This window comes from Momordica charantia (genome assembly GCF_013281855.1).
Source record: "Momordica charantia cultivar OHB3-1 chromosome 6 unlocalized genomic scaffold, Mcharantia_2.0 BLBB01000006.1, whole genome shotgun sequence".
NCBI classification, from domain to species: domain Eukaryota; kingdom Viridiplantae; phylum Streptophyta; class Magnoliopsida; order Cucurbitales; family Cucurbitaceae; genus Momordica; species Momordica charantia.
Window position 1 is genome coordinate 11,190,887 of NW_028275164.1, and position 25,016 is coordinate 11,215,902.

At 34.7% G+C, this 25,016-nt stretch overlaps 1 protein-coding gene across 1 annotated transcript in view; it reads right to left on the reverse strand.

The window, feature by feature from the left end:
• Window positions 1–12,226: 12,226 nt before the first annotated feature.
• Window positions 12,227–25,016, reverse strand: part of LOC111024631 (SH3 domain-containing protein) — a 62,585-nt gene continuing 49,795 nt past the window's right edge. The window contains exons 16-27 of the mRNA XM_022302361.2: window positions 23,317–23,418; window positions 18,516–18,692; window positions 18,212–18,400; window positions 17,332–17,573; window positions 17,098–17,244; window positions 16,082–16,298; window positions 15,400–15,528; window positions 15,138–15,278; window positions 14,708–14,767; window positions 14,449–14,625; window positions 13,215–13,274; window positions 12,227–12,770 (exon numbers count right to left, since the gene is read on the reverse strand). Coding sequence (XP_022158053.1) covers window positions 12,696–12,770; window positions 13,215–13,274; window positions 14,449–14,625; window positions 14,708–14,767; window positions 15,138–15,278; window positions 15,400–15,528; window positions 16,082–16,298; window positions 17,098–17,244; window positions 17,332–17,573; window positions 18,212–18,400; window positions 18,516–18,692; window positions 23,317–23,418 — 1,716 coding nt within the window. The 3' untranslated portion in view covers window positions 12,227–12,695. The remainder of the gene's footprint in view (window positions 12,771–13,214; window positions 13,275–14,448; window positions 14,626–14,707; window positions 14,768–15,137; window positions 15,279–15,399; window positions 15,529–16,081; window positions 16,299–17,097; window positions 17,245–17,331; window positions 17,574–18,211; window positions 18,401–18,515; window positions 18,693–23,316; window positions 23,419–25,016) is intronic.

Here is a 25,016-nt window from a genome sequence, read left to right on the forward strand (position 1 = left end):
ATGAAAAATCCTCTGCCAACAGTAAGATGTATCTCATCATGAGATACTTTAACAATTATATGTAGGAATGCACATCAGTGAACTCCCACATAAATGAGGTCACTCATCTAATGAACAAGCTGGAGTCAGTGCATATCACTTTTTTAGAGGAGGTGAAGGCTGTAAAACTGATGTCCTCTTTGTCTGACAGTTGGGAGACGATGAAGATGGTAGTGTCAAATTCGTTGGTTGAAGAGTCTAAAATTTTCAGATATCTGTGTCGTTGCAATTGTTGAGGAGATTCACAGGAGAGGAGGTGGAAAAAATTCTGCATCCACTTCTGGTGGTGAGAACCATTTGGAGTCAGCATTGGTAGCGTAGAGCAAAGGCTAAGAGAAGATGAGATATGAGAAACAACAGGGACATGGTTAGAGGAGTGGAGCGGCGATGTTGAATGTTTTTACTGCCATAAGAAAGGTCACTTCAAGAAACATTGCAGGAAGCTTAAGAAGGATAGGGAAAATGAGGACGCTCTAAATTACGTGTTAGCGGATGTGTTAGCGTGTATTGAGGGTGACACAACACATGTAGATCAATCATCAGAATGGACAATGCAGCTTCGGTACATTTATCTTCGGATAGGAGTTGGTTCACGTCCCTCATTATAGGCAGTTATCACACGATGATGACGGGGAACGGGAGACTCTCCAAGGTCCGAGGAATTGGGGAGGTGCGTCTAAGGATTGACAGTAAGACTGAGTTAGTTTTGCATGGTGTCAGGTATGTACCCAGTTTTAAAATGAATTTGATATCAGCGGGAAAACTGGATAATGAGGACTACATAAGTGAGTTTGCAGAAAATATATGGAAACTCATGAGGGGATCCGAGGTAATGGTTGTTGGCCACAGAGAAGTTTCAGTGTACGTATTGAGGTTTAGCGTTGCCAAAGGATCAAGAGACAAGTTATGCACCTGGTTGCAGATAGTTCAAGGGGAGACTTGAAAGAACTAGCAGCATTGACATTCAAGACAGATCATGAGAATCTGCCGTTAGTTCAAGTACAATAGTTGGGAAGTAGAGGAAAGGGAAAGGGGAACAACTCAGTGAGGTGTTCAGCAGAGTGTCAGATAAAGCCCCAATTGTCAGATGATTAGTGAGCTGATGAAGTCGTGAAGGCAAAAGAGTGCATTAAGGAGAAAGACTACAATTAGTGTTGAGGTTGAGGGTGAGGTCTTGAGAGTGACAACAGACTTGGGTGGGAGTACCAAGTCATTAGAGGGAAAATCTTTCTTCAGGAGTCGTTGGGTGCGAGTGAAGAAGGAAGCGTCGGGAACCACTTAGTTCGAGCGGGAGCACATGATTGTGTCTCTTACGTCTGGGAGACAAGACCACGTAGGATTGCTCAGTCTCAAGGCAATCATATATGGAGCCTTGATTGGTGCCAATAAGATATTAGAAGCTGTCAGTGTAGTGGGAGTTGAGTCTTGGTTGGTGTTAAGAATACGGTGATCAGTTGGAAGCTTTTGGTGTAGTCGAAACTAAGTTATGAGGGACACTGTTGTTACAGTTCCTTTGAACTCTTTTCGATCATAATATATTTGTTTAAGCTCCGATTTATGTGATTCAATATGTTTGAAACGTTGTTTCGAGATCTATTATGTGGATACTTCAAAACACTAAAATTATTAATAAACAAAATTAAGTGTTAAACATCAAAATATTAATTAATTAAAATTAATTAATATGAAATTAAAGGCCCAAAACCAAACAGAAGCACCGGTAAGTAAAAATAAACAATTTGAACTTGATGATCACAAGTAATGAAAGATAGTTGAGACACGCTTCAAAAGTGCTGACTCGAAAATAATTATTTCCTCTACACAAATTGCTAGGCAGACTACAACGATCATCTCTACAAAATGAAACAACTAACTCCGATAAAACAATAATCTCGAACTACTCTCATCTGATAGAGCTCTTACACATTTACTCTCAACATAAACATGAATAATAAGATAAAAGAAGAGAAAATTCTTGTGAAAGAATGAGAGCTCAAATGTAGAATACTTGGATATTTCAAATGAGGAAAACAACAACTATATATAGTTGCACAAATAGGTAACTCTACACAAAATAATTATGTAAGTTTACAAGGGAACGAGAAAGGAGTTTGATAAAAAAGAGTTTGGGAATGTCCCGCTTAGTTAACAAACATCGAGTTTGGAGTCGGGGCAGCATGGATAGAGTGATTGAGTCCGACTCAAGCGAGTGAGTTACTTTCGACGATGCCTTGGTGGTGAAATGGTAGACATTCCCAACATATATGATAAATATGTTAGTTGCAGACATAAATTGCTAAACAACTATTCAAGTTCTTAATAATTGCGAATCTAATTTTTGGGCATTATTATACTTTATTATTATTAATTAATATCAATGTTAAAAAAATCATTATTATTAAACATTAGAACAATAAAATTTAATCATATTTCATAATGGTTGTTCTAATATTTATTATTTGTTAATATTATATAAACTGTGATGGTAAGAAAATATTTAATATCAATAAAATAAAATAAAACAAACTATTGTTTTAATTAAAAATAAATAAAAAATAATATTAGTACAAGTTTTTAGTTAATTTATTTTTAATTAGCTAAAATAAGTCAGAAGAACAGTATTAATTATTATATATCTAATTTTTGTTTGATTCTAAATGGTTTTAGTAAACAATATCAATGAGTTTTTTTCATCCCGATTCTACAAAAGGTTTTAATAAACAACATCATAGAATTGACATTCCAATTCCGATTTTCATTCCGATACATTCTCATTCTGATTTTTTGCAAGTAAACGTTGTCTTAGCTCTATTCGATAAATATTTAGAAATTTTGTTTATTAATTTATAATTTTAATAAAGTTGTTTATGTAGAATATTAATTTTAAATTGGTATTAGGTTGATATGACAAGGTTTGTTATTATATTTTATAACTCTCTCTTTGGATGGTCCTTCCCCTGAAAATGGTCAATGAAAACGAAAAAGTTATTTGAAATGATGAAATAATGTGACTGACAACTAGGGGTCTGTTGGATCCGATCCTCGCAGAGAGCCGACCTGATCGGGTCAAACTGGGGATCCTAATTGGGGTCCCCAGTGGGGAGGGGGGAGGATTCCCCGCCCCGTCCCCGCCATGTTTAAGATTTTACCCCTTCCCCGCCCCCAAAATTTCAGGGTGGGGGCGAGGATGGGGATGGCCCCCTGACCCCGTCCAACCCCATTCTCATCCCTACCGATGACTCTACACCTAAATGTATGAAAGAGAATTTAAAATTATATTTCAAACTTGCATCAAATGTGACTTAATTATCATTATAAAACGTAGATGTATGAAATTTCATAAATGTCATGCCGTTTTAAAAGCTATGTTCAAACTTCTATAAAGCTTCAAAAGGAAACAATTAATGCTGAATTTTTTTAAATAGAAAGCTAATTAAGTTCTGATACAATCCGCCCTTACAAAAATACAAGTTATTTCAAGCTAGGAGAAGTTAAATAAACAAATTTTCTTGAGAAGCAGAGAATAAATGCAAAGAATAAGAGGGAAAAAAAGACCAAATAGGAGAGCTGACGAAGCTGACTCAAATGGATGAAGTAGTAATATGCACTTGAGAAAAAGAGAGAGACTAAAGGTGAGCTGACGTGGCCGATTCAAAATGATTAGGTAGTAAAATGTAGTTCGGTACTACAAGAGTACCATACTCTCTTCCATTTACCGCTTGTCGTACCACCATCGTATTAAAAATAATGTGGAGTTCATTCCTTCTATTTATTGTATAAACAAAAGAGAGTATGATATTCTCGTAGTACTAGACTCTTTTGTATATATCGAGACCGGTTCAAAAACTTTAACTAAAAAAATTCAGCCCCAATAAATCATGCTAAAAATATGGCCTATTGTGAAGGAGAGGAAACGATATATTAAAAACAATGTAATAAGATAAAGAAATTTAACACAAGATTCCAGTCCACTGTCACTTCAAGAAATTAATGTGATAGTTAAAAGAAAATAATAGCCCATTTTACTCTATACTTTATCCTTATATTAAAGTAGGGGAAAAATCTCTTATTTTTAATGCAGGAATAAGTAGAAAAAAACCTCGGTTGGTTGGTGTACGTTGACTTCTTATCTATACTATGTAATTTTTTGTGATACATCATTTCTTTAGCATGTGGAGGTGGTGAATTTTTGAGATCATTAAAAATAGAAAATAATCTTGAAAATTGATGGTGAGTGTATTTTTCTCACAGTGAGATAACTGCTCTTCTAATATTTTGTCAAAAACCCAATATTACATATATTAGAAGATATATAAAAACCTAATTTAAACTTAAAAGCCAAAAGTCTAGAATCTTAATATATAATATGTTTGACAATTCTTAACTATATATATTAGACTACGTTGACATGAGATTTCTCCGGTGACTAAATAAATTTGTGTTGATATTTGGAGGTTCATACAATCTTTATTATTTATCCCCTGATTCTTTCCCTTAAATTCTTCGCTTGTTGATGTTGATCAGCCTCTTAACGGCTTGTTGATTTTGATCGGCTGCTTGGTGGCGTGTTGATCTTGATCGGTCACTTGTCGACTTGTTGATCTTGATCGGCCTTTTAGCAGCTTGTTGATCTTGATCCGCCTCTTGACGGCTTGTTCATCTTGATTGGCATCCTAGCAACTTGTTGATCTTGATCGGCCTCTAGCTCAATGTCGATCTTGATGAGCCTCTAGCTCGATATTGATATTGATCGGCCTTCTGGCTGCCTATGGATCTTGATCGGACTTTTGGTGGCTTTGTTGATCTTGATCAGCCTCTTGGCGGCTTGATGATGATCTTGATCGTCCTCCTAGCGGCTTGATGATGATCTTGACCGGCCTCTGGCTTGATGATGATCTTGATCTGCCACTAGGCTAATGTGATCTTGATAGGCCTCTAGCGGATGATGATCTTGATCAGCCTATTAGTCTTGTTGATCTTGATCATTCTCCTGACGACTTGTTGATCTTGATCGGTCTCTTGCTTGATGTGGATCTTAATCGGCCTCTAACTTGATGTTGATCTTGATCTATCTTCTGGCGACTTGTGGATCTTGATCGGCCTCTTGGCGCCTTGTTGATCTTGATCAGCTTCCTAGCGGTTTGATGATGATCTTGATCGACCTCTGGCTTGATAATGATCTTGATTGGCCTTTGGCTAATGATGATCTTGATCGGCCTCTAGCTTGATGTTGATCTTGATCGTCCTCTGGCTTGATGCTATCTTGATCGGCCTCTAGCTTGATGTTGATCTTGATCGACCTTTGGCTTGATGACGATCTTGATTGGTCTCTTGGCGGCTTGCTGATCTTGATCGGCCCTGTGACGACTTGTTAATCTTGATTGGCCTCCTAACGACTTGGTGATCTTGATCGGTCTCCTGGTGACTTGTTGATCTTGATCGACCTCTGGCTTGATGTGAATCTTGACCAGCCTCTAGTTCGATGTGGATCTTGATCAGCCTCTGATTTAATGTGGATCTTGACCAACCTCTTGCTTGTTGATCTTGATCGGCCTCCTAGCGGCTTGATCTTGATCAGCCTTTGGCGAATGATGAACTTAATCGGCCTCTGGCTGATGATGATCTTGATCGGCCTCTGTTTTGATGTTGTTCTTGATCGGTTTCTGGCTTGATGTTGATGTTTATTGGCCTATGGCTTGATCAACTTCTAACTTGATGATGATCTTGATCGACCTCTTACTTGATCGACTTTTTACTTGATGAAGATCTTGATCACCTTCTAGGCAGCTTGTTGATCTTGATCGGTCTCTTGACGGCTTGTTGATCTTAATTTGCCTTCTGGCGGCTTATAGCTTTTGATCGGCCTTTTGGCAGCTTGCAGGTTTTGATCGGCCTCTTGACGGCTTGTGGATCTTGATCAGCCTCCTAGCAGCTTGTTGATCTCGATGAGCCTCTTGGTGGCTTGTTGATCTTTATCGTTGATGATAATCTTGATCTTCTTTGGCTTCTCCTTGACCTTCGAAGGGCTGAGAGATTTCAATTCTATGTGTGAAAGGAATTTTGATCCTACGTCGGATCAATTAGATGGTGAATGAATTCTTCTATAGGGTATTTCATGGGACTAACATAATTTGATTGGTCGAATTCAAATGTACAAAAATAACATGTGACATTATTTAATTTGTCATTTTTTTATACCTTTCAATTTAAAAACACTTGAAATTTTAATTGGCTAATTAATGATATATAATGTTTTCATCATTATGTGACAGTTTGTTATTTGCCAAAAATTATCAATCAACTAGTATATATATATTTTTCTATTATTTACAATATTGGGGTATGGAGGATTATATACTATTTTAACCTACCATTAAAAAATATAGGATCAAAATACCTTATTTATAATTTAAGACACAAAAGTGCAATCGTTGTAATCATTATTATACAACATATATGATAAAATACCTTAACTATAACATTTTTTCCAACGTATAATTTACGACTTTTTGTCGGAGATAAGTTTTAACCAGTTGAGTTGTATTCATATTGGTATCTTTACTTCAGCATTTTATGATTTTATAGTTATTTTTAGTTTATATTTATTAAACATAAAAGGTGGAAGTTATGTGAATTTTTTTAATTGATTTATTTGACGCGACAATATAAAATGTGTAAAATATATATATAAAAGAGGTGAGCCATATACTACTCTTTTGGTTGAAATACGCTACTTTTAGTCTTCACATTTGAAGTTGGTATCTTAGATTTTAAAATGGACACTTGTAGATTATAAGTTTTGGTCGGTACCAAAGGGATAGTTTTGGTGACTTTGGGGCCTTAAGAAATATCCTTGAGGTCTTGGGTTCAAGTCACATGGAATGCAACTCCACCAGACAATGACTCTTTGTGTATGTACGGTTATGGGGACAGTGTGCCTTTTGATAACGGTTAGTTATTGTTATGATTATAGTGAATACAATATTTAAATTACTCATAAATACATAACACTTGAAAAAAATAATAATATAGCCTTCCAATCATCCTATGATCCTAGTCTTGCTTGTCAATCTTTCAACATGATAGATATACTCGATGTTGAATAAATTTAATCATTTATAATATATCTAATAATGATATTTTCACCCGCATCGGTCATACCCCAAGTATCTCCATAATGGTATGATATTGTCCGCTTTGGACATATCACAGGTTTCCCAATGGAGATAATTGTCCTTTCTTGTACCCATGATCATTCCCTTCTCTAGCGGACTTTGTTTGTATTCACTTTACAAACCCAACATCTCAAACATATTTATTATAATTACTTTACAACTTTTTAACTCTTTCTCTCTCATCTATTAATTAAGTCTAGAAACACTAAGTATATGTTTCATTGTTTTGTTACCCATTTTTTTTAAAAGATTTTCAAAATCTAAGCTAAATTTTGGAAAAAAAAAGTTAATTTTTTTTTTTCTTTTAGAATTTGGCCAAATGTGTTTCTAAAGAAATTTGAGAAATTGAAACAAAGATCAAAGAAATTGTAATTAATCAAGTATAATTTTTAAAATTAGTAAAAACTAACAATAAAATAGTTATTAAACAAAGCCTTAGTTATTAAAATTTTGAGAAAAATACAATTTAAGTCCCTGAGGTTTGAAGTGTTTATTTGGTCTCTCAAGTTTTAAAATGAACACTTTTGGTCCATAAAGTTTCGAGCAGATGTCTATTTTGTTCATGCAGGTTTAAAATGGACATTTTTTTGCCCTTTAGATTTAAGAAATAATTCTAAATAGTTCATAGAAACTATTTAACTGTTAGTTAACCGATCATAAAATGATGCAGTTGATTTGACAAAACAAATTAATTTAGTATTATATTTGTGTTCTTTTTTTTCCCTTTTCCTCTCTTCTTTTCCCTCATCTTTAGCTAATGTTGTCGTCGCTGCAGTCGATCGTTCCTTTCCTTGTTGGATCGATATGACAACATTAAAGTGGGATGAATAGTGTCGAAGATTAATTTACTAATTTTTTTCGAATTTAAACAGAAATCAAATAACTTAAGTAAACTTTTTGAAACAAAACAATTTATGCACAATTTATAACAACTCAAAATATAATAAAATAAATATTAAACATGAGCACGATATATATTTACAACAAAATAAAATATACTTAAAAGATAAATTGCAATAAATAAAAAGTAAGGGATAGAGAAAACAGCACAACAGATTTATAGTAGTTCAGCAAACTCCGGCCTACTCCACTCTCCGAGCGCCTCTCAAGATTTTCCACTAAGCACGATTCTTTTACGGGTTCAAGATCGGAAACCCGGTCCTTTTACGGGATCAAGACCAAACCTTACAAACCGCTCTATTAACGGGATCTAGAACTAAACCCAACATTTTTTCTCGGCACAAAGATCGAAACCAACACTCCGTTCCTTTTATCGAGCTCAGGAACAAAACCCAAATAAGTGTGGAAATAAGAATTTTTCACACACTAAAACTCTCCCTAGATAAGAAGATGAAATCACACAACACCCAAAGGCTCTCAAATTGCCAAGTAAAAACCCTCAAAACACCCCAAAAACTCAAGAAAAATATTCAAAAAGGCTCTCAAAAGGTTCAGCTCAATGGTATGAGTTTTTTTAGAATTTTTGGTAATTTTTAGGAGTTTTTTCGAACTTAAAAAGAGCTAGAAACCAAAAACTGGTGTTTGCTACCACGTGTACCAATATTAAAATAATTGTAGGTGACTAGTCAAACTTGAATAAACAACGCCACGTGTCACTCATTCATTAGTCTGATTTAAGATAATTTGAATTTTATTAATAAATTAATAAATTCAAATTTATGCGTGCTACGCTTGGTCCAAAATGTGTCATTGTCACGTCAGCAAATAGATTCATTGGACACCATGTCATCTGCCACGTTATCGACACGTCATCAAAAAATTGACCGTTGAAACCCACGTCAATCGAAAATGTTGCTAGAACGACCTTGGATCCATGCCAACTTGGTTCTGCCACGTCAGCATCTTGCCACGTGTCATCTTCTGGTTGGTCCACGTGTCCACGTCATCATCCACGTAGGATTTTCCTTCCCAATTTTGTTTTGGTCATAATTTTTTGGTTTGAACTCCGATTTGAGCAATTAAAATTGCGTTATATTCATCTTTTCAAGCTCCATACTATGGATACTTTGAAACACAAAAGACATCAGTATATTAAGTTTGTTATCATAAAAAAATATGGTATGATTGAAACTCGAAAACCAACAATCCTCACTCACTATCTGCTGCCGCACTGTCATTCTCGTCAGAGTCATTCCAGTCGCCCTCATCAGAGTGAGAGAGAAGTCGTCGGAGAGGAGGAGAGCTCTTCCTTCTCTCTGGTGAGACTTTTTGGCGGACAACGACAGGGGTGACGGGAGACGACAACGAGGATGGTGGGCAGTGGCAAGATGATGAAGGAGAGCCAAGGATGAAAGTGATAAGGAATAAAGAAAATGTCACGTCAGACAATAAAATTGTGTAAAAATTACTATTTATTTTACAACTGATTTAAAACTAGCAATTTAGAAAAATCCAATCACCTATTAATCGTCATGTCATTTTTCCTGTTAAGTTAACTAACAATTAAAGAATGTTGAGGACCATTTATAACAAGTTTTTAATTTAGGGATCAAAAGTATCTATTATGAAATTTCAGTGACCAAATAGACACTTACCATAAATTTAAGCAACCAAATAGATACTTACTTCAAATCTCAATAATCAAAAGTGAAAATTAACACCTACTCTAAACCTTAGGGATAAGAACATATTTTTGCAAGTTTTTTTGTTCAGTATCCCGAAAGGTTTAAAAAAAAAACATTGTAAAACAAACGAAATTATTAATAACAAGAATAATTTAAAAATTGAAAACAAACAAAAGGATCCTACCAATAGAAGCATCACGGGGTCTATTCTCAAATCTTCTCTTCCAAAGGATCGTCCTAAAGGTATTTCTCTTACTAGACTGCAAAACAAACTTTAATAATATTTCAATGACAATTACATTGGTGAGCCAGTGTGAAAAACAACTAACTTGTTATTTTATTAACTTCCATTTCTTATTTTCAAATTCACGAAACTAAATGAATTAGCATATTTATGTTTAGTAGGTTTACTTTTTAAACAATATTAATATTATTTTTAAATTGTGACCCAGATAGTGAAAAATGATATATACTTTCAATTTTTTTTAGTAATATATACTTTCAATTAAAACCAAAAAAATTATGAAATACAATTAGGTTTTTTATTAAATCATTTGTTTTCAAATTCGTGTTCTACCCTCCGGTTGAAACACCCAAGCCAACACAAATAAATTCTTTAATATTATTTTAAGGATCATTCCACAACAAACAACTTCGTCCTATTGGTATCTTATGCAACTTCACTTCTTGTTTTCAAATTCATTAAATCAAATAAATTTAGCAAATTTATGTTTGCAAGATTTAGTTTTTCAAGGTATTGATTATGTGACCTAAATAGTAAAAATTTTGAAAATATTTAGGAGCCCTTCGAGGGAAAAAGTTGCAAGGAGTAAAGTTGAGTAAGAAACACGTATTTAAAAACTACAAATTTTAATAATAAATCTACTCTCTCTCCTCATGCAATGTGGCCACATCATCTCAAGTTTGGTGGGTCCCACAATTTTTTTTTTAAAATTTTATTGGGTGGGAAGGAGATTCGAACTCACAACCTAGATTATATCATTTCTCTTTCTTATATAGATATATATATTTTACTATCATTCCTTCCATATCTTCTAAATTCCAATTATTCAACATTTTTTTTTTACAATTTAATTGTTTCAATTTCACCCCCTCCATATTCACAATTATAAATATCGAAGTTTTCTAAATTGTAATGCAAATACATTTTTTTATATATATAATTTTCAATTATTATAGAATATATGAATTATAATTCGATCTTATGTATGCGTAGTTTTTCTTTGAAAGATATGTATACGTAGTTATATCTTGATATAAAATAAATTTTAAAATGTCAAACTCAAATAATTAAATCATCTTAATTCTTTAGTGAAAATTTATTATCATTATTTTAATTATTGTTATCATTATTTTAATTATAGAATATATTATTTTATACATGGTTTAAATCATTACAGTTTTTAAAAATATATAATTTTAAACTAATGACAAAAAAATAATAGTTTATTTTGAATTTTTATAGATAAAGATAATTAATTTGAAGCCAACAAATATTAGAATAAAATAATATATTTATTTAAATTAGTCATTCAAAATAAACAAATAAATTGTATTGTATTTTGAACTAATATGTATTAAAAAAAAGTTATAGTTTTTAAATCAGACACAATCAAAATGACAAATATAGATGTATGATATTCATGTTAAATTTAATTAATTAAATAATCTAAATATGTATTGTTTTATTTTTAGTATATTGAATTTAAAAAATAGAGAATGTATTTTATTTTTTAAGGTAATTAAATAAATAACAAAAAAATTAAAAATCTAAAATTATGCAATAAAGAAATAAACAATATATAATTGTAATTATAACTCAATTAATTTAAAAGATATATTCATAAAATAATATAATTTAACATTTAAATTTAGAATTGACGTAAAAAAATTTAATTGAAAAATTATTAGAATTTAAGTCTAATGGTAAATTAAAAAAAAAAAAAAAAACTTGCAACCCTAGACTTAATAACTCTAGAGATTGAACACTACATGCTTTAAACTCTAGACGAAGAAACTTTGCAACTTGAACATAGATTAAATAACTCCAAACTAATTAACTCCCCCGGTTGAACACTCTTATAAGTTTCATATTATGATTATTATGATTATGCTATCAAACACATTTGTGAAACACCCTTATTTAGTTAGTTTCATTCAGCTTTTAGGCCAAACTTGAAGAGAAGTTTTATGCTACTAATAAAAAAAGATTGCAACTCAACATATTAATCCTTCCACTAGAAACCCCTCTTGTTCATAATAATTTTTCTTAAATTTATTGAAATTTCTCAGAAGTTCTAATTAACAAAATCAATCTTAATGGCATTTCACTTGAACCACGTTTCAAACGAAGTCCATGGATTAATACCTGCACTTTTACATGTAGTGTAAAATACAATTGGAAGAGAAATATAACAGAAGTCTTCATTTATAGATCTGTAGGCAAAATGTATGGATTATAATAAGATACATACAATAATACATTGATCAAGCAAAATGCAGTTTCTCGCAGTCTCAAGAACACTACCATGGTCGGTCAAGCACGAGCTCCCAATTTCAAACTGAAGCAACAAAAAAAAGATCATTCTAATCTAACTCAAGGCAAATAAGCACACATCATATGGATGCAACAAAATTAATGAACAAGCAATCACAATAACAAGCTAAAGAACCAATCGGTACATCATGGAAGCACCACTGAAGAAAATGTGCGATGTGGCAGAGTCGATGGAGGGAGACTATGCGGAAAAAGGGGTGGAATAAAGAATGAAGGGGCAGAAGAACTCGCAAGGCATGTCTTGACATTGGGATGCATCAGTGAAGCCACATGGAAAGGTGGCTAATCAAATTTTTGGGTCAGTTCACATTGTTGGAATCATGATTGATTAACGTAAAGGACCGGGACCAGCCCTGTCATTTTACCATCCCTCCCGGGCCGTTTCTTTTTTACCTGCAACAACAATGGCGGTACATTAGTCTTAATAGAACATTGCTTCCTTCAAGAAACAACTAACAAGTGATCAGCCAAAGATGAGTTCTCTGGTCTCTAGATAACAGCCAAAGATGAGTTCACTGGTCTATACGATAACTCTTATTGCCTCTTTCCTTCCATACTCTCTTCAGTTCAAGATATAATTCAAAATGTAAACTATAGTGCATTGAGAATATGTTAGGCCTCCAATTGTAAAAACCATATAGTAGGAAGGGCAAAGAAGTCTTTGTAGGGGGTGGGGAGGGGGTCTTTTGGAAGTAAATCGGACTAGTGAGGAGTTGATATCTCACAGAATATTAGTAAGATGGTTCAATTATATAAACTATTTTGATTCTTGTTTTCTAGGGAGTGGTTAGAAGCTGCAGAGATTTGAGAAATGTTTCTTCTTTCTATCATACTTACAAAAAACCAGCCATCTACTTCGTACTCAATTTCAACCTCTTCACCAGCTGTTAAACTTAACTGCAAGGCAATAAACAATAGAATATAAATACACCATGCGAGGAAATCAACAGATATAAGGACGGACGACAGTAGACAGCTTAATGAGAAAGAGCAAATTCCAAGGCAGAAAGGTAAAGCAATAAAATAGTAAATAGATTACAGACGAAATTACGTATTCCGTGTAAAAATTGCAAACTTTATTAATCAAAAAGCTATGTTTTTGCTCGAGTGGAAAGCTTTAATTGCTCATTCAAGGCTTGAACATTTATCAAATTTTTATCCATACAAACCTCGACATATGAAGGAATAGAAAAGATCAGTGCCTTTTAGATTTTATGCAAAGTTCATGGATCAAAATAGTACAAGTATGAAAGTTCATGGATCAAAATAGTACAAGTATGAAAGTTTAGGGACCAAAATATGATATAAACCAAAATTTTATTAAAGGGATAAACTTATAACGAGCTAGTCCAATGAACTTGTCATTGGTCCACACAATTGGCTCATTCTCCAAACTCATAATCCACAACCCAATGCTCGCACTTGATAGGTAAGACTTGAGTCTACATATCAAAGAATTTTTTTCTTTTTCATCGACTTTACCTTGAACTTGGGTCGAGCTCAAACCTAGTCCCAATCCTAGGCCAGCCTTTGGGTCACAAGCCTAATGATAATTGATAACCTTGACTTCTCCCTTCTTGATGGGTTACCCTAGATATTAGCAACTAGCAAACATCTAATTTGAAGAGAAATTGAATATCATCATGGGCTTTGGGTTCTAGGCTAAATTGACGTGAAAACTAGTTTTACTATTAGACCAGCCAAGGATTTAGTAATGGTGGTGAACCTTTCGTTTCAATTTTTTAGTATTTCTTCTCATAGTGAATTATTCAATCAATACATATCTTGCATTTCACATTCAACTTGTCAAATCGTACTTTTTTTTTCCAAAAAATCAGATTCACCAACCAATTAGAGTATTATTTTACATTTCGATCAAGTTTAGATGTATGTTCTGTATCATGGAAAGAAAATTTATAACATTAATAATATTAAGTTTGTTATAGCATTGTAGCTTAGTCCTCTGGTATTACTTTCTCCCAACTATTGGCTCCCCGCACCTCGTATTCTTTTATTAAGAAAAATGGAAAAGCAAAAAGAAACTGCACAACGATATTAAAGAGCAAGTTACCTCATCATCACCACCCGCAGTGAAGTCATAGAGAGCGGATCCATATTGTGGATTTCCAGAAGAGACCCGCTCCTCTTGAGATCCAAAACTATGAGAACCACGCCCTGCTAAGGGGTTCTCAAATGATTCATACCTTTGCATGCGAGGAGGTGAGTATGACGGAGGATCTTCCCTGATCTGAGAAGTATGGAGGATTCAACGCTGAGCACAAACTATTTGACGAAAAAAAACTAGATAGATCAAGTTACAGATCTCTAACCGGAGAATCTAAACCCTCGTGTATTGTTGGATTGCTAAACCTGCTCGCTGCTGATCTTTCCTGAGATTATTAATATGCGTCACAAATGATAGGTTTTAATAGCAACAATGCAAGTAGTTAAAATTAGAATCCTAAAGCGAAATGCAAGAAACATGGCAGTCAGATTTTGGAATGTAAAATTTAAGTTAATGTTTGTTAGACTCTCCTAGAGAGATAAGAAAAACTAGTAACAATTTATCTCTCATGCGAAATATTACAATCCATTAATTATAGGGGAGACTCGTATCCTAGACACACTTGGTTCTACTTCAAAACTAAAACGGACTAATTGTGACATAATCCATTTAATATTAGTCTCTTTCTTCGACAAGAAACAAAACTTCAATTTCCAATTTTTTCTCTCGCAAGAAAATTTCATTGGTTGTCATACCGAAGTTTGGGAACCGCCATAGGCAGGCCGTGAACTAAATAATGAAGGATAGTTCATTCCACCAAAGTGAGAAGATATGGAAGTTTCAACAGAGCCTGTTGACTCAGGAGAGGATGTCCCAGATGACCTTGCATCATCTTCCTGAAATTCAAAATAATACACAGTTAAACATCATGAGGATCCTGTCAGTCTAACACTCACCAAACTGCAAACTCCACCTACTACATGGAGAAGTAAACAACAACGAAAAAGGAAAACCTACCTCTAGTTCAGAAGTCTCTAATAGAGTCTTTGCCCACATGTCATCATAACTAACTGAAGGCCTAGAGATGACATGCTCTTCATCAACATCCGGAGCATCAGTTCCAGCACCAGCAAGAAATTCATTAACCTAATGGAAAGGAAAAAAAAATCTCTCTTAATAGAAAACAGAAAGCCACTTGGAACAAAAATGATTTTACAGACTTGAACAAGTACCAATAAATCCATCCATTCGAAGAAAATAGGGAAGAAAAGAAAACCCCAGGCTTGATAAACAATTTAAAGCTAGATCCCTCCGACGGTCTCAATAAAGCATTTAATTTCATGAAATTATTACTAGTGGAAGTTCAATGGTACAAAACTAGACATTAATTATAGGGGAGACTCTGCGATGTGCAATGTTTTTAATTATCAATAATGTTTTTAGAAGAAAATAAATCAATTAAACCCTAAACTTCTTCCTCAATTTCCTACCTACGTTCAAGTAGCAGAATCAAAATGTTTAGCATCTGATGCAAGAAAAACACAAATGGACCATCACCCCAAAAACATTTAGGGAAGGCCCAGAAGGGTACAAGATGACAAGAAAATCTTGACAATTAACAGAAGCACTCCATCCCCTCAACTCTGGAAGTTAACACAACTCGAAGATAATAATTTCTCTAGAACTCTAAAAAACATACTCTGCTCATTGCTGGTGCGCTGCTTCCCAACAATCCGTCATCACCAAGATTTGCTGCCCAAGCATTCACTAGGTCGTCATCAAGAGCATCTGGTTCACCATTTGCAGGTTTTGATTCATAAATAAGGTCAGAAATGCCAGTAGCAACAGCTGGATCACTCAAACCGGTTGATGCACTTATATTGTGTTGTGTCCGATAGATGCCAATCAGCTTAGCACTGCCAATTTCAAGTGAAAGCAAGTTTAGAAATAATAAAATTGATGTGTGTAAAAACAGGAGAAATGCTGTTCCAACTTGGATATGTTTAATTGAATAGGAAAAAGTACCAAAATAAACCTTAGATATAAACAGCAGCACTACACTAGTTCATTTTCCTTATTCTATTTAAATTTTAAAGCATAAAATTACTTTTCAAGAATAACAAACAGAAGTCTGATCAAATTATTTGTTTACTTTGTTGCTTGTTCTGATTACCGTGTCAGGTTATCTCTAAAGTGCATAATAAACTAATCTTCCAGGACTACAAAGCTTATGTTTCCCTAAACCCATTGAATATTAAAAGAAAACCAAACCCAATTAACATAATAAAAAACTTCTCAAAATCTATTGGCTGAATCCCCATCTCTCTCTCTGTCTTTTCAAAATCTGTGTGTATATCTCAATCTTTAGGTTGGATTGCACCTAGATAGAATCCTGATCACAAACTGATACCAGAAAATAAGATAAAATTTAAAAAAAGAAATTATTTTATTTAATCAATTTGAAAAGAATAACTGAAATGTAAACTAATATTGATGAAAAAATGTGATTCGTCCACAAATTTTATGGTCTAAGATTCCCAAGTAGCCTAATAAGATTAATTCAAAGAAGCAAGAGAATACTAAGAAAATGAGTATGTTATTAACAGAAAGAACTTTACTCATGAAGAAGCTTTAAGCTATCGTCTGCATATGATAATGGTTAATTTTAGATAAATGAAGGATAATGGAAACACAAAAATGGAAGAAAAGAATTACCTTATTGGCCCTAAAGGTAGGTACTTTGCTCTAGGAACAAAACAAAAAAGTGAAACAAGATCCAACAATCTTTCATGGGTCTCGTATAGCTTCTTAAGTTCTTCATCCGTCCATTCTTTCTTTGCATTGTCATGATTGCGAATTTCTCTGTTTGTGGAGGAACATTTCATCAGTGCTCATGATAAAACTGTGAAATTTAAAGAAAGAACAGGACGTAAGAATTTCAGCTCATACTTGATCAAATCATCTTGTGCTTGATACATTTCATCGAGCACCTTTATCATTGGACTTATTAGAACTCCAAGGCCAGTACCACTGGCCCCTTGATCTTCACCATTACTAAGATGCATCTCTGAAAATTGAGACTGTACACCACCTTGAGCTAAAGAATGTAAGAAGTCATAAATCTGCAGCCTATACGGCTCACCGGACCTGATTGCCACTGTTGTAAGCGCTTGAGCAGCAATTAGACGAACCTGAATCATCCAGAAAAGTCTGATGTAAAAAAATAAAATTTAAGTAAAGGCCTAGTAGTTAAAAATGTTGAATAGAAGCAAGGAAATCTAGGCCATCAAACATTTGGCCTGTAGTATATACCAAAACAAACAGGTGGCACAGGGGTAAGACTCTATGGCTGGTTGGGTGCCTTGGAACAATACCTACTGCATGGAATATTTGGCTAAAAATAAATAAAAGAGAATGTTTGATGATATATATCTTAAAATGAAGAGGAAAACTAGAGCAGTACACATTCTGAATTTAACAATCTTCTTAACAATTTGGCTGGAAGTCATTGCATTTTCTGTTCCTCGATTGCTGTGTCAAATCACGTCCTTCTTTATACTTCCATCTTTATTCATAATAGTTTGTTATAGTACAAAAAAATATTCATTTGATTATAATTAGCCGTATAAATCAAAGTAGATTTAATAAAATATCAATTCTTTGTAGCAAAGTGTTCAACTTATTTCCCAATTTCCACCCTCATTATAGTTGTGCAGTAGGTCTCCACTTTGAGATGGAGAGAGTTGAGTCATATATTTATTGAATCTGCCAATACCAAAGTAATATTGATAAAAAATCTTCCTGAATAACCAATAGGGTAGAGCAATACCTCCCAGCTTCCACTGAAGGCACTCCTCTGAAGACGAGTCAATGCACCAGCCAGTGTGGGATTGCGAGAGCCAGCCGCAGCAACCATTTTATCTGCATCTAACATCATCAATGCTGTACCTGGAGGGGTTGCCGATTCCCAAGCATACTCAGATGCAGCATAATTTGCATTCTCTCCAAGAAACCACACCTGCCGAAATTAATTTAATATCATCAACATAAAAGCAATAAATATATAGCAGTTTTATTAATAAAGACCAAGTACAATACATAAACAAATGACAATATTAAAGCCAGATGCTTACTGCTGCTTGCACCAATCTCTGTAAAGCCAGTGCTGACTTAGGATCAGAAGCTGCAACACGGTCTACTGAAGTAATGGAAGACATAGAGCCAGGTTGCGGCGGAGGAAGATCAAGAACTATGGTTACTGCTTCCAAAGCTGTGTGCTTCCAGTCAGGACCAGCTCCAACAAGGCATGTCTATATATGGAATAACAAAATACCTCACTTTTCTATGATAAGAAACCATGCTATAACTGAAAACCAACAAAATAAAAGGAGACAGAATCATGCCCATAGTAGCTAAGGAGCTTACAAAATGGTCCCCAATTGGTAAGAATAGAAAAAATACATTAGTTACAGTTACAGATTTCTCTGCACAGGATGCACCAACATAGAAGCAAGAAATCTTGTAAGATCCTAAAGATCACTGAAACTGTTACCAGCTACTAATGGAATTTACCTTTAGTTAGTGTCCTTCGATGAAAGCATTATAATGATGGGAACCAAGATAAAGGGACGATACATTTCAAGAAATAATATTATTTTTGAACTCTGAAGACAGTTGCAGTGTGCCTAACTATCTAAAGGAATAACAAAAAACCAAAAATCCTAAAAGACTAGATACCCAATTATAGTAGACTGAGTCAGCTAGAATACCAACTGCAAACTAAAACTATAATTTTGTTTTTTTTTTTAACAAGATACGAACTTTTCATTGATGGATGAAAATGAACAAAGTTGTTCAAAATACAAACTAGGAAGGAGTGAGTAAAAATAAAAGTGCAGAAAAATAAAATAGAATCCACAAAAACAAAGAGAACCACTAAGATGGAGTTATAAATGCCTCCCAATTCATACAAAGCGTACTAGGAGAGTAGGAGGAGAAGAGATTGGGAAGAACACACCAATGCGATGCTTTGAACTTGACTATTTCAAAGCAGTCAATAGAATAACAAAAACCATAATTCTGATAGAATAGCTTTGAAACCATGAGTCCATAGGATATTGGCTTTACGATGAACCCGAAAACCGTAAAGATCCAAAACCCATACTCAAGAGATGTTGAACATGGAGAAAAACAACTTCCAGCAAGCAGCAGCATAAGTACACGTAAAGAAAACATGCCTTTGAGTTTCTCCATTTGCATTACACAATAAATACACCGAAGGTTGCATCATCTGAGAGGGCATTTTCTTTTGAAGAACCTCTGAAGTATTTACTTTACCCATAAGAAGAATCCAAGTCAGAAAATTGACTCTCTTACGGCAATTAGTGTTCCAAAGTATAGAGAAAACTTCTTTGGGGATAGTTGAGCCAATATTCCCAAGCATATTTAATGAATGAACGGAGAATATTCCGGAAGGCTCCAAGCTCCACATCCGCATGTCTTCAATTTCATTAAGAGAAACAGAAGAGAGTAAAGATAAAAGCTGGCCATTTCTACAATCTCCCCTTCCTTCGCAGGCCTCCTAGTTGGCAGATTCCAGGAAAGGCCATTGCTGTCCCATGCTTCTGCTACTAAAATGGAGGGGACCGAGGAGATTCTAAAAATTAAAGGAAATCTATAACCAGGCATCTCCAACCCATAAGTGACGCCAAGGACTTCTACCAAAACCTGTCAACCTTGGTAAAGTGTTCCAATTTCCACAATCAGAACCATGTGCACTGGCCACCACCGTCCTCCAAAGGCTTTAAGTCTAGACACTAAATCTCCATCCCCATTTGGCCAACAAGGCGCAATTTCTTTTAGAGGCCGCCTTCCTCTCGGGATAAATAGGTAACATCCCATCTCACTAAGTGGTTCCCCAAGCCTTTGGATGAATCTCCCCAAAGAAATGATCGAATGCTTTTCTCCAGCTGCTTGCTGATCCGAATTGGAGCCTTTAAAAGAGAGAAGTAGTATAATAGAAAATGTTGTAGAACCGATTGACATAAAGTCAATCTTCCAACCCTAGAAAGCCGGTACCGCTTCCATCAATCTAGCTTCTTGAAAATCTTGTCTTGAATGGGACTCCAAAAACCATCATGTTTTGGATTACCCCCAAAGGCATGCCTAAATAGAGCATTGGGAGATTTTCAACCTTACATTTAAATCCGGTGGCCATTTGCTGAATTCTCTGAAAATGCATATTCACCCCACTCAAAGAAAACTTCTCCCAGTTAACCTTCAACCCTGAAAGCCATTCAAAAGCTTTGATTGCATCGAACAAGAAGATGTGGTCCATATGAAGCCTTATTGTAGATGAGAAACATGCACCGAGTTTTGCCCCACTATGAAGCCTTCAAATACTCCTTTAGAAGAGATGTGGTCCATCAATCTACTCAGCACATCACTTACAATAAGGAAAAGGAAAGGAGAGAGGGGATCTCCTTGCCTTAATCCCCTTGAAGCTTGAATTCTTCCTCTCAGTCTTCCATTTATAATAACAGAGAATTTGGTGTCTTTAATATACCCATGGATCCACGAAATCCATTTACTTCCAAAGCCTTTTGGATTGAGCACCTCAAATAAAAAATCTCAATCAAAAGGTCAAATGCTTTTTCAAGATCAAGCTTTAGAATCCAACCGCTCTTTCTAATTCTGTAATGTTCCACTATCTTGTTGGCAATAAGGATGGGGTCAAGGATTTGTCTTTCAAAAATGCACTTTGGTTGTGAGAAATTGTGTGGGGAATAACCTTCCGAAATCTTTCTGCTACTACTTTGGCCAAAAGTTTGTAAATGGTGGTTGTAAGACTTACAGGCCGAAAGTGCTTAACCTTCTCCACTCTATCCTTTTTAGGAATAAGACATGAAGTTCTCTCAGGCACTTTTTTTTTTTGTTTTTTTGAACAAGATACGAACTTTTCATTGATAAATGAAAATAAACAAAATTGTTCAAAGATACAAACTCCCATAGGAGTGAAGATACAGGAAATAAATAAAAGTAAGCATTAGAAGAAATAAAAACCATAAACTTAAAGAAACCTCCTTAAAGGGGAATTATAAGAGCCTCCCATTTCATACCAAGCATACTAGGAGAATAAGAAGAGAAGAGATCGGAACGAACACACCATTGGGAGGCTTTGAATTTGGCGATTGAGAGACACTCCATAGGAGATCGATTCTTGCCTTCAAATATTCGTTGATTTCTCTCAAACCACAATTCGGAAAGAAGAGCTTTTATTCCAAAAGCCCAAAGCATATTAGTTTTAGAGCTTGCTTGCAGCCCACTGAAAAGCTGAAAAATTATTTGAGGCACCTCCAGATCCCACACCCATGAAACTTCAAACATAGATAGGAATTTTTTCCAACAAACCACTGCATAGCTACATGAGAAGAAGACATGCCTTTGGGTTTCCCCACTTGCTTTGCACAGTAAACAAAGAATTGGACATTTTCTTTTGTAATGTCTCTGAAGTGTTAACTTAGCGCATTAGAAGAATCCAAACCATGAAATTAACTCTCTTTGGACAAAAAGAGTTCCATAGAATAGGTAGTTCTTCCTTAGGAAAATGGTCATTTCTATAAAACTCATAAAAGAATCTTATAGTCACTCTTCCACATTCCAAAACTTGAGAAAAAATTCTGGAGTGAATCCATCCGGACTCAGTGCTTTATTCTTGCCAAGACTCTTGACCGCCTCCCAAATTTCTGATTCTTCAAAATTTCTTTCTAAACATATTCGATTCTACCAAGAAATAGGTCTCCACTGGAGTTCCATCGAGTACAGCTTTGGCACTTGGCAGACTTACTTTCTGGTATAAACCAGAAAAAAATGAGAAAATTCTCAGCCTCAATTTCACTAAAATTAACTAAACAATTCCCATAAGAATCCTGGAGATCAGAGATGGAAGCTTTCCTTCTTTTGGCTGCTAAAGACCTGTGGAAAAACTTACTGCTAAAGACTTCTATTCAATGAAAATACTTCAGCTTTCCAACTTCTTTAATTTTAAATTCATGAATCAAACAACTTCTTAATTTATCTTGTTTGTTACCATCATTGTCGGTGACAATAATATTGTTGACATAAACCCCTGATGAAGCATCTATGGAGGAGGATTGATTGGAGTCAATTTCAAAGGGCTCAATAAAGGGGATGAAGAAAACGTGAGGTTGGGAATGGGTAAATCCTTATCTTGCAACAATATTTCGTCCCAGAGGTAAAGAAGCTTCTTCATAAAAGGTAACACATAGATGACGTACCTTTTGGAAGAAGGGTGCCAGAATTTATCACCATGTCAATGATAAGAAAATAATTATTGCTTACTTGCAAAAGTTTGATACAAGGTTAGTCTAAAGAGAAGGTACAGGTAAAACAACAAAAGAAACAATATCACACAAGATAGCACTTACCAATTAGGAACTAATTACAAATAAGGAAATAAAATACAAAGAAATAACCGTACAGTATCAGGAACTTAAAAATACCAATTACACACCACTAAATATTATTTTTCTAAATGTTAAGGATGAATAAACCACCACTCAACCCAAAAGCTTAAGCTAATGGGTTAGGTAAATTTAATTCATATATTGGATATCTAACACTCCCCCTTACTTGTGGGCTTGGAAAATTGCAACAAGACCCAACAAGTGGAAATCATAACAAATGGGAGGAAACAACAATGTAGGGGTTCAAACACATGACCTTCCACTCTGAAACCATGTTGAGGATGAATAAACCACCACTCAACCCAAACGCTTAAGCTGACGGATTTGGTAAATTTAATTCATATATTAGATATCTAACACTAAATAAGTTGTAAAATTCATTGGGCAACTCAAAACACAATAAATTCCAAACATGAAATTTGGAGAAGTGAATTGAAGTATTACTTACTTTCCATAGTAGTTGCAAGACATCCGCATCAATCTTCCCAGGAACTTTAGTTGCAAAAACTCTAGCTATTTGAAGAAGAGTGACAGCCATATCAGGAGTTGCCTGGAAACAAACATTAGTGTATATGCATTACTAGAAAGATTATAAATGTGCATAAAACGTATATACTACTCAGACTGCTTTCATTCTTCACAACACTGCAAAGTTGAAATATATTAAACTTGCAAGTTAGGAAGCCACTTCAATTTGGGTAATGTGTCCATATCAGACACAGGTCGGACACTCCAACACCCCGACATTTATCGGACACGTACCGAACATTTGTTAGCTCAATAGATGTTTGTCGCATATTATTCATACAAAGTGAATATGGATTCGACATTATTAGGCACTATTGAACACTCATTAAGTATAAGAAATAAACATAAATAGTAATATAGGACAAAATGATAAATCCTGCAGGTAAAATACATCAAACTCATTTTTTAAGTACAAAAATGCATAAGCTTATTAATTTAAGCCTCCTTCCAGTATAAAAATGATATATACATTAAAAAATGGTGTATTTTGATATATGTGTCCTTGCCGTGTCCGTGTTCATATCTTAATTTTTAGAAAATTAAATTTCATTGTGTTCGTGTCGTGTCGTATCCATGTCTTGTGTCCGTATTTGTGCTTCTTAGTTTGCAAGAATGATATCCAGATGTTCAACTATCAGAGGTTTTGAATTGATCTAGGGCATGAAGATTAATTGGGGAAAATCTGCTATTAGTGGAGTTAATTTGAGTTTTGAACAGATGAACTCGTATGTTTCTATCTTGAAATGTTTGGTGGAGATGTTACCTATTATGTACCTCAGCATGCCTCTTGGAGGTAATCCTAATCTCTTGCTTTATAGTCTCTATTATCGAAAAGATCCTTAAAATGTTGGATCACTAGAACAAATTTCAACTATCCAGAGGAGACCACTTTACTTTATGCAACTCGGTTCTTTTTAACCTTCCCATTTTTTATGTCTTCATTTCTTATGCCAAGGAAAGTTTGCAAAGAAGTTGCGGAAAAGGTTAGAAACTTTCTATTGAAAGATAATGGTGGTGGTAAAATAAAACATCTTGTACGTTGGGATGTGACCTCTACCTCTAGTTGATGGATGCTTGGGTGTTGGTGGTCTTATGTTTAAAAATTCGTTCTTCTAGCAAAATGGGGTTGGAGATTTTTCCATGAACCCATTTCCTTATGGCAGCAAGTTCCAAGCATTAATGGTTTATTTTTAATATGAAACAAATATTTCATTGATGGTATGAGATATACAAAAAGCCTTGAAGGCAATTACAAGAAAGCTCTCCAACTTGTAATAAGCTCATTAAAAGAGTAATTTTTGAAGAGGGTAGAAACATTTACACCAACCCAAAGCTAGAACTAAGAACCCTATCCAAAAAATTTTCATACGAGAGGAAGGGACCATAAGAACGCCTGTATTAGTTGAACCCAAAGAGTGGCTTTTGCTTTCTTGAAAGGGTGTCCCGCCAGTAAGCAACCCAAAGAGTGGCTTTTCCAAGCATTAATGGTTTAAAGCCTTTTAGCTGGCATACAGCATGTAAGTCTGTAGGTTGCAAGAATATACACATACGAACAAAAGAACCAGCGCAACAAAAAAAAAAGGGCCACCTATAGAAAGAGACTCCAATCCATAAGAATAA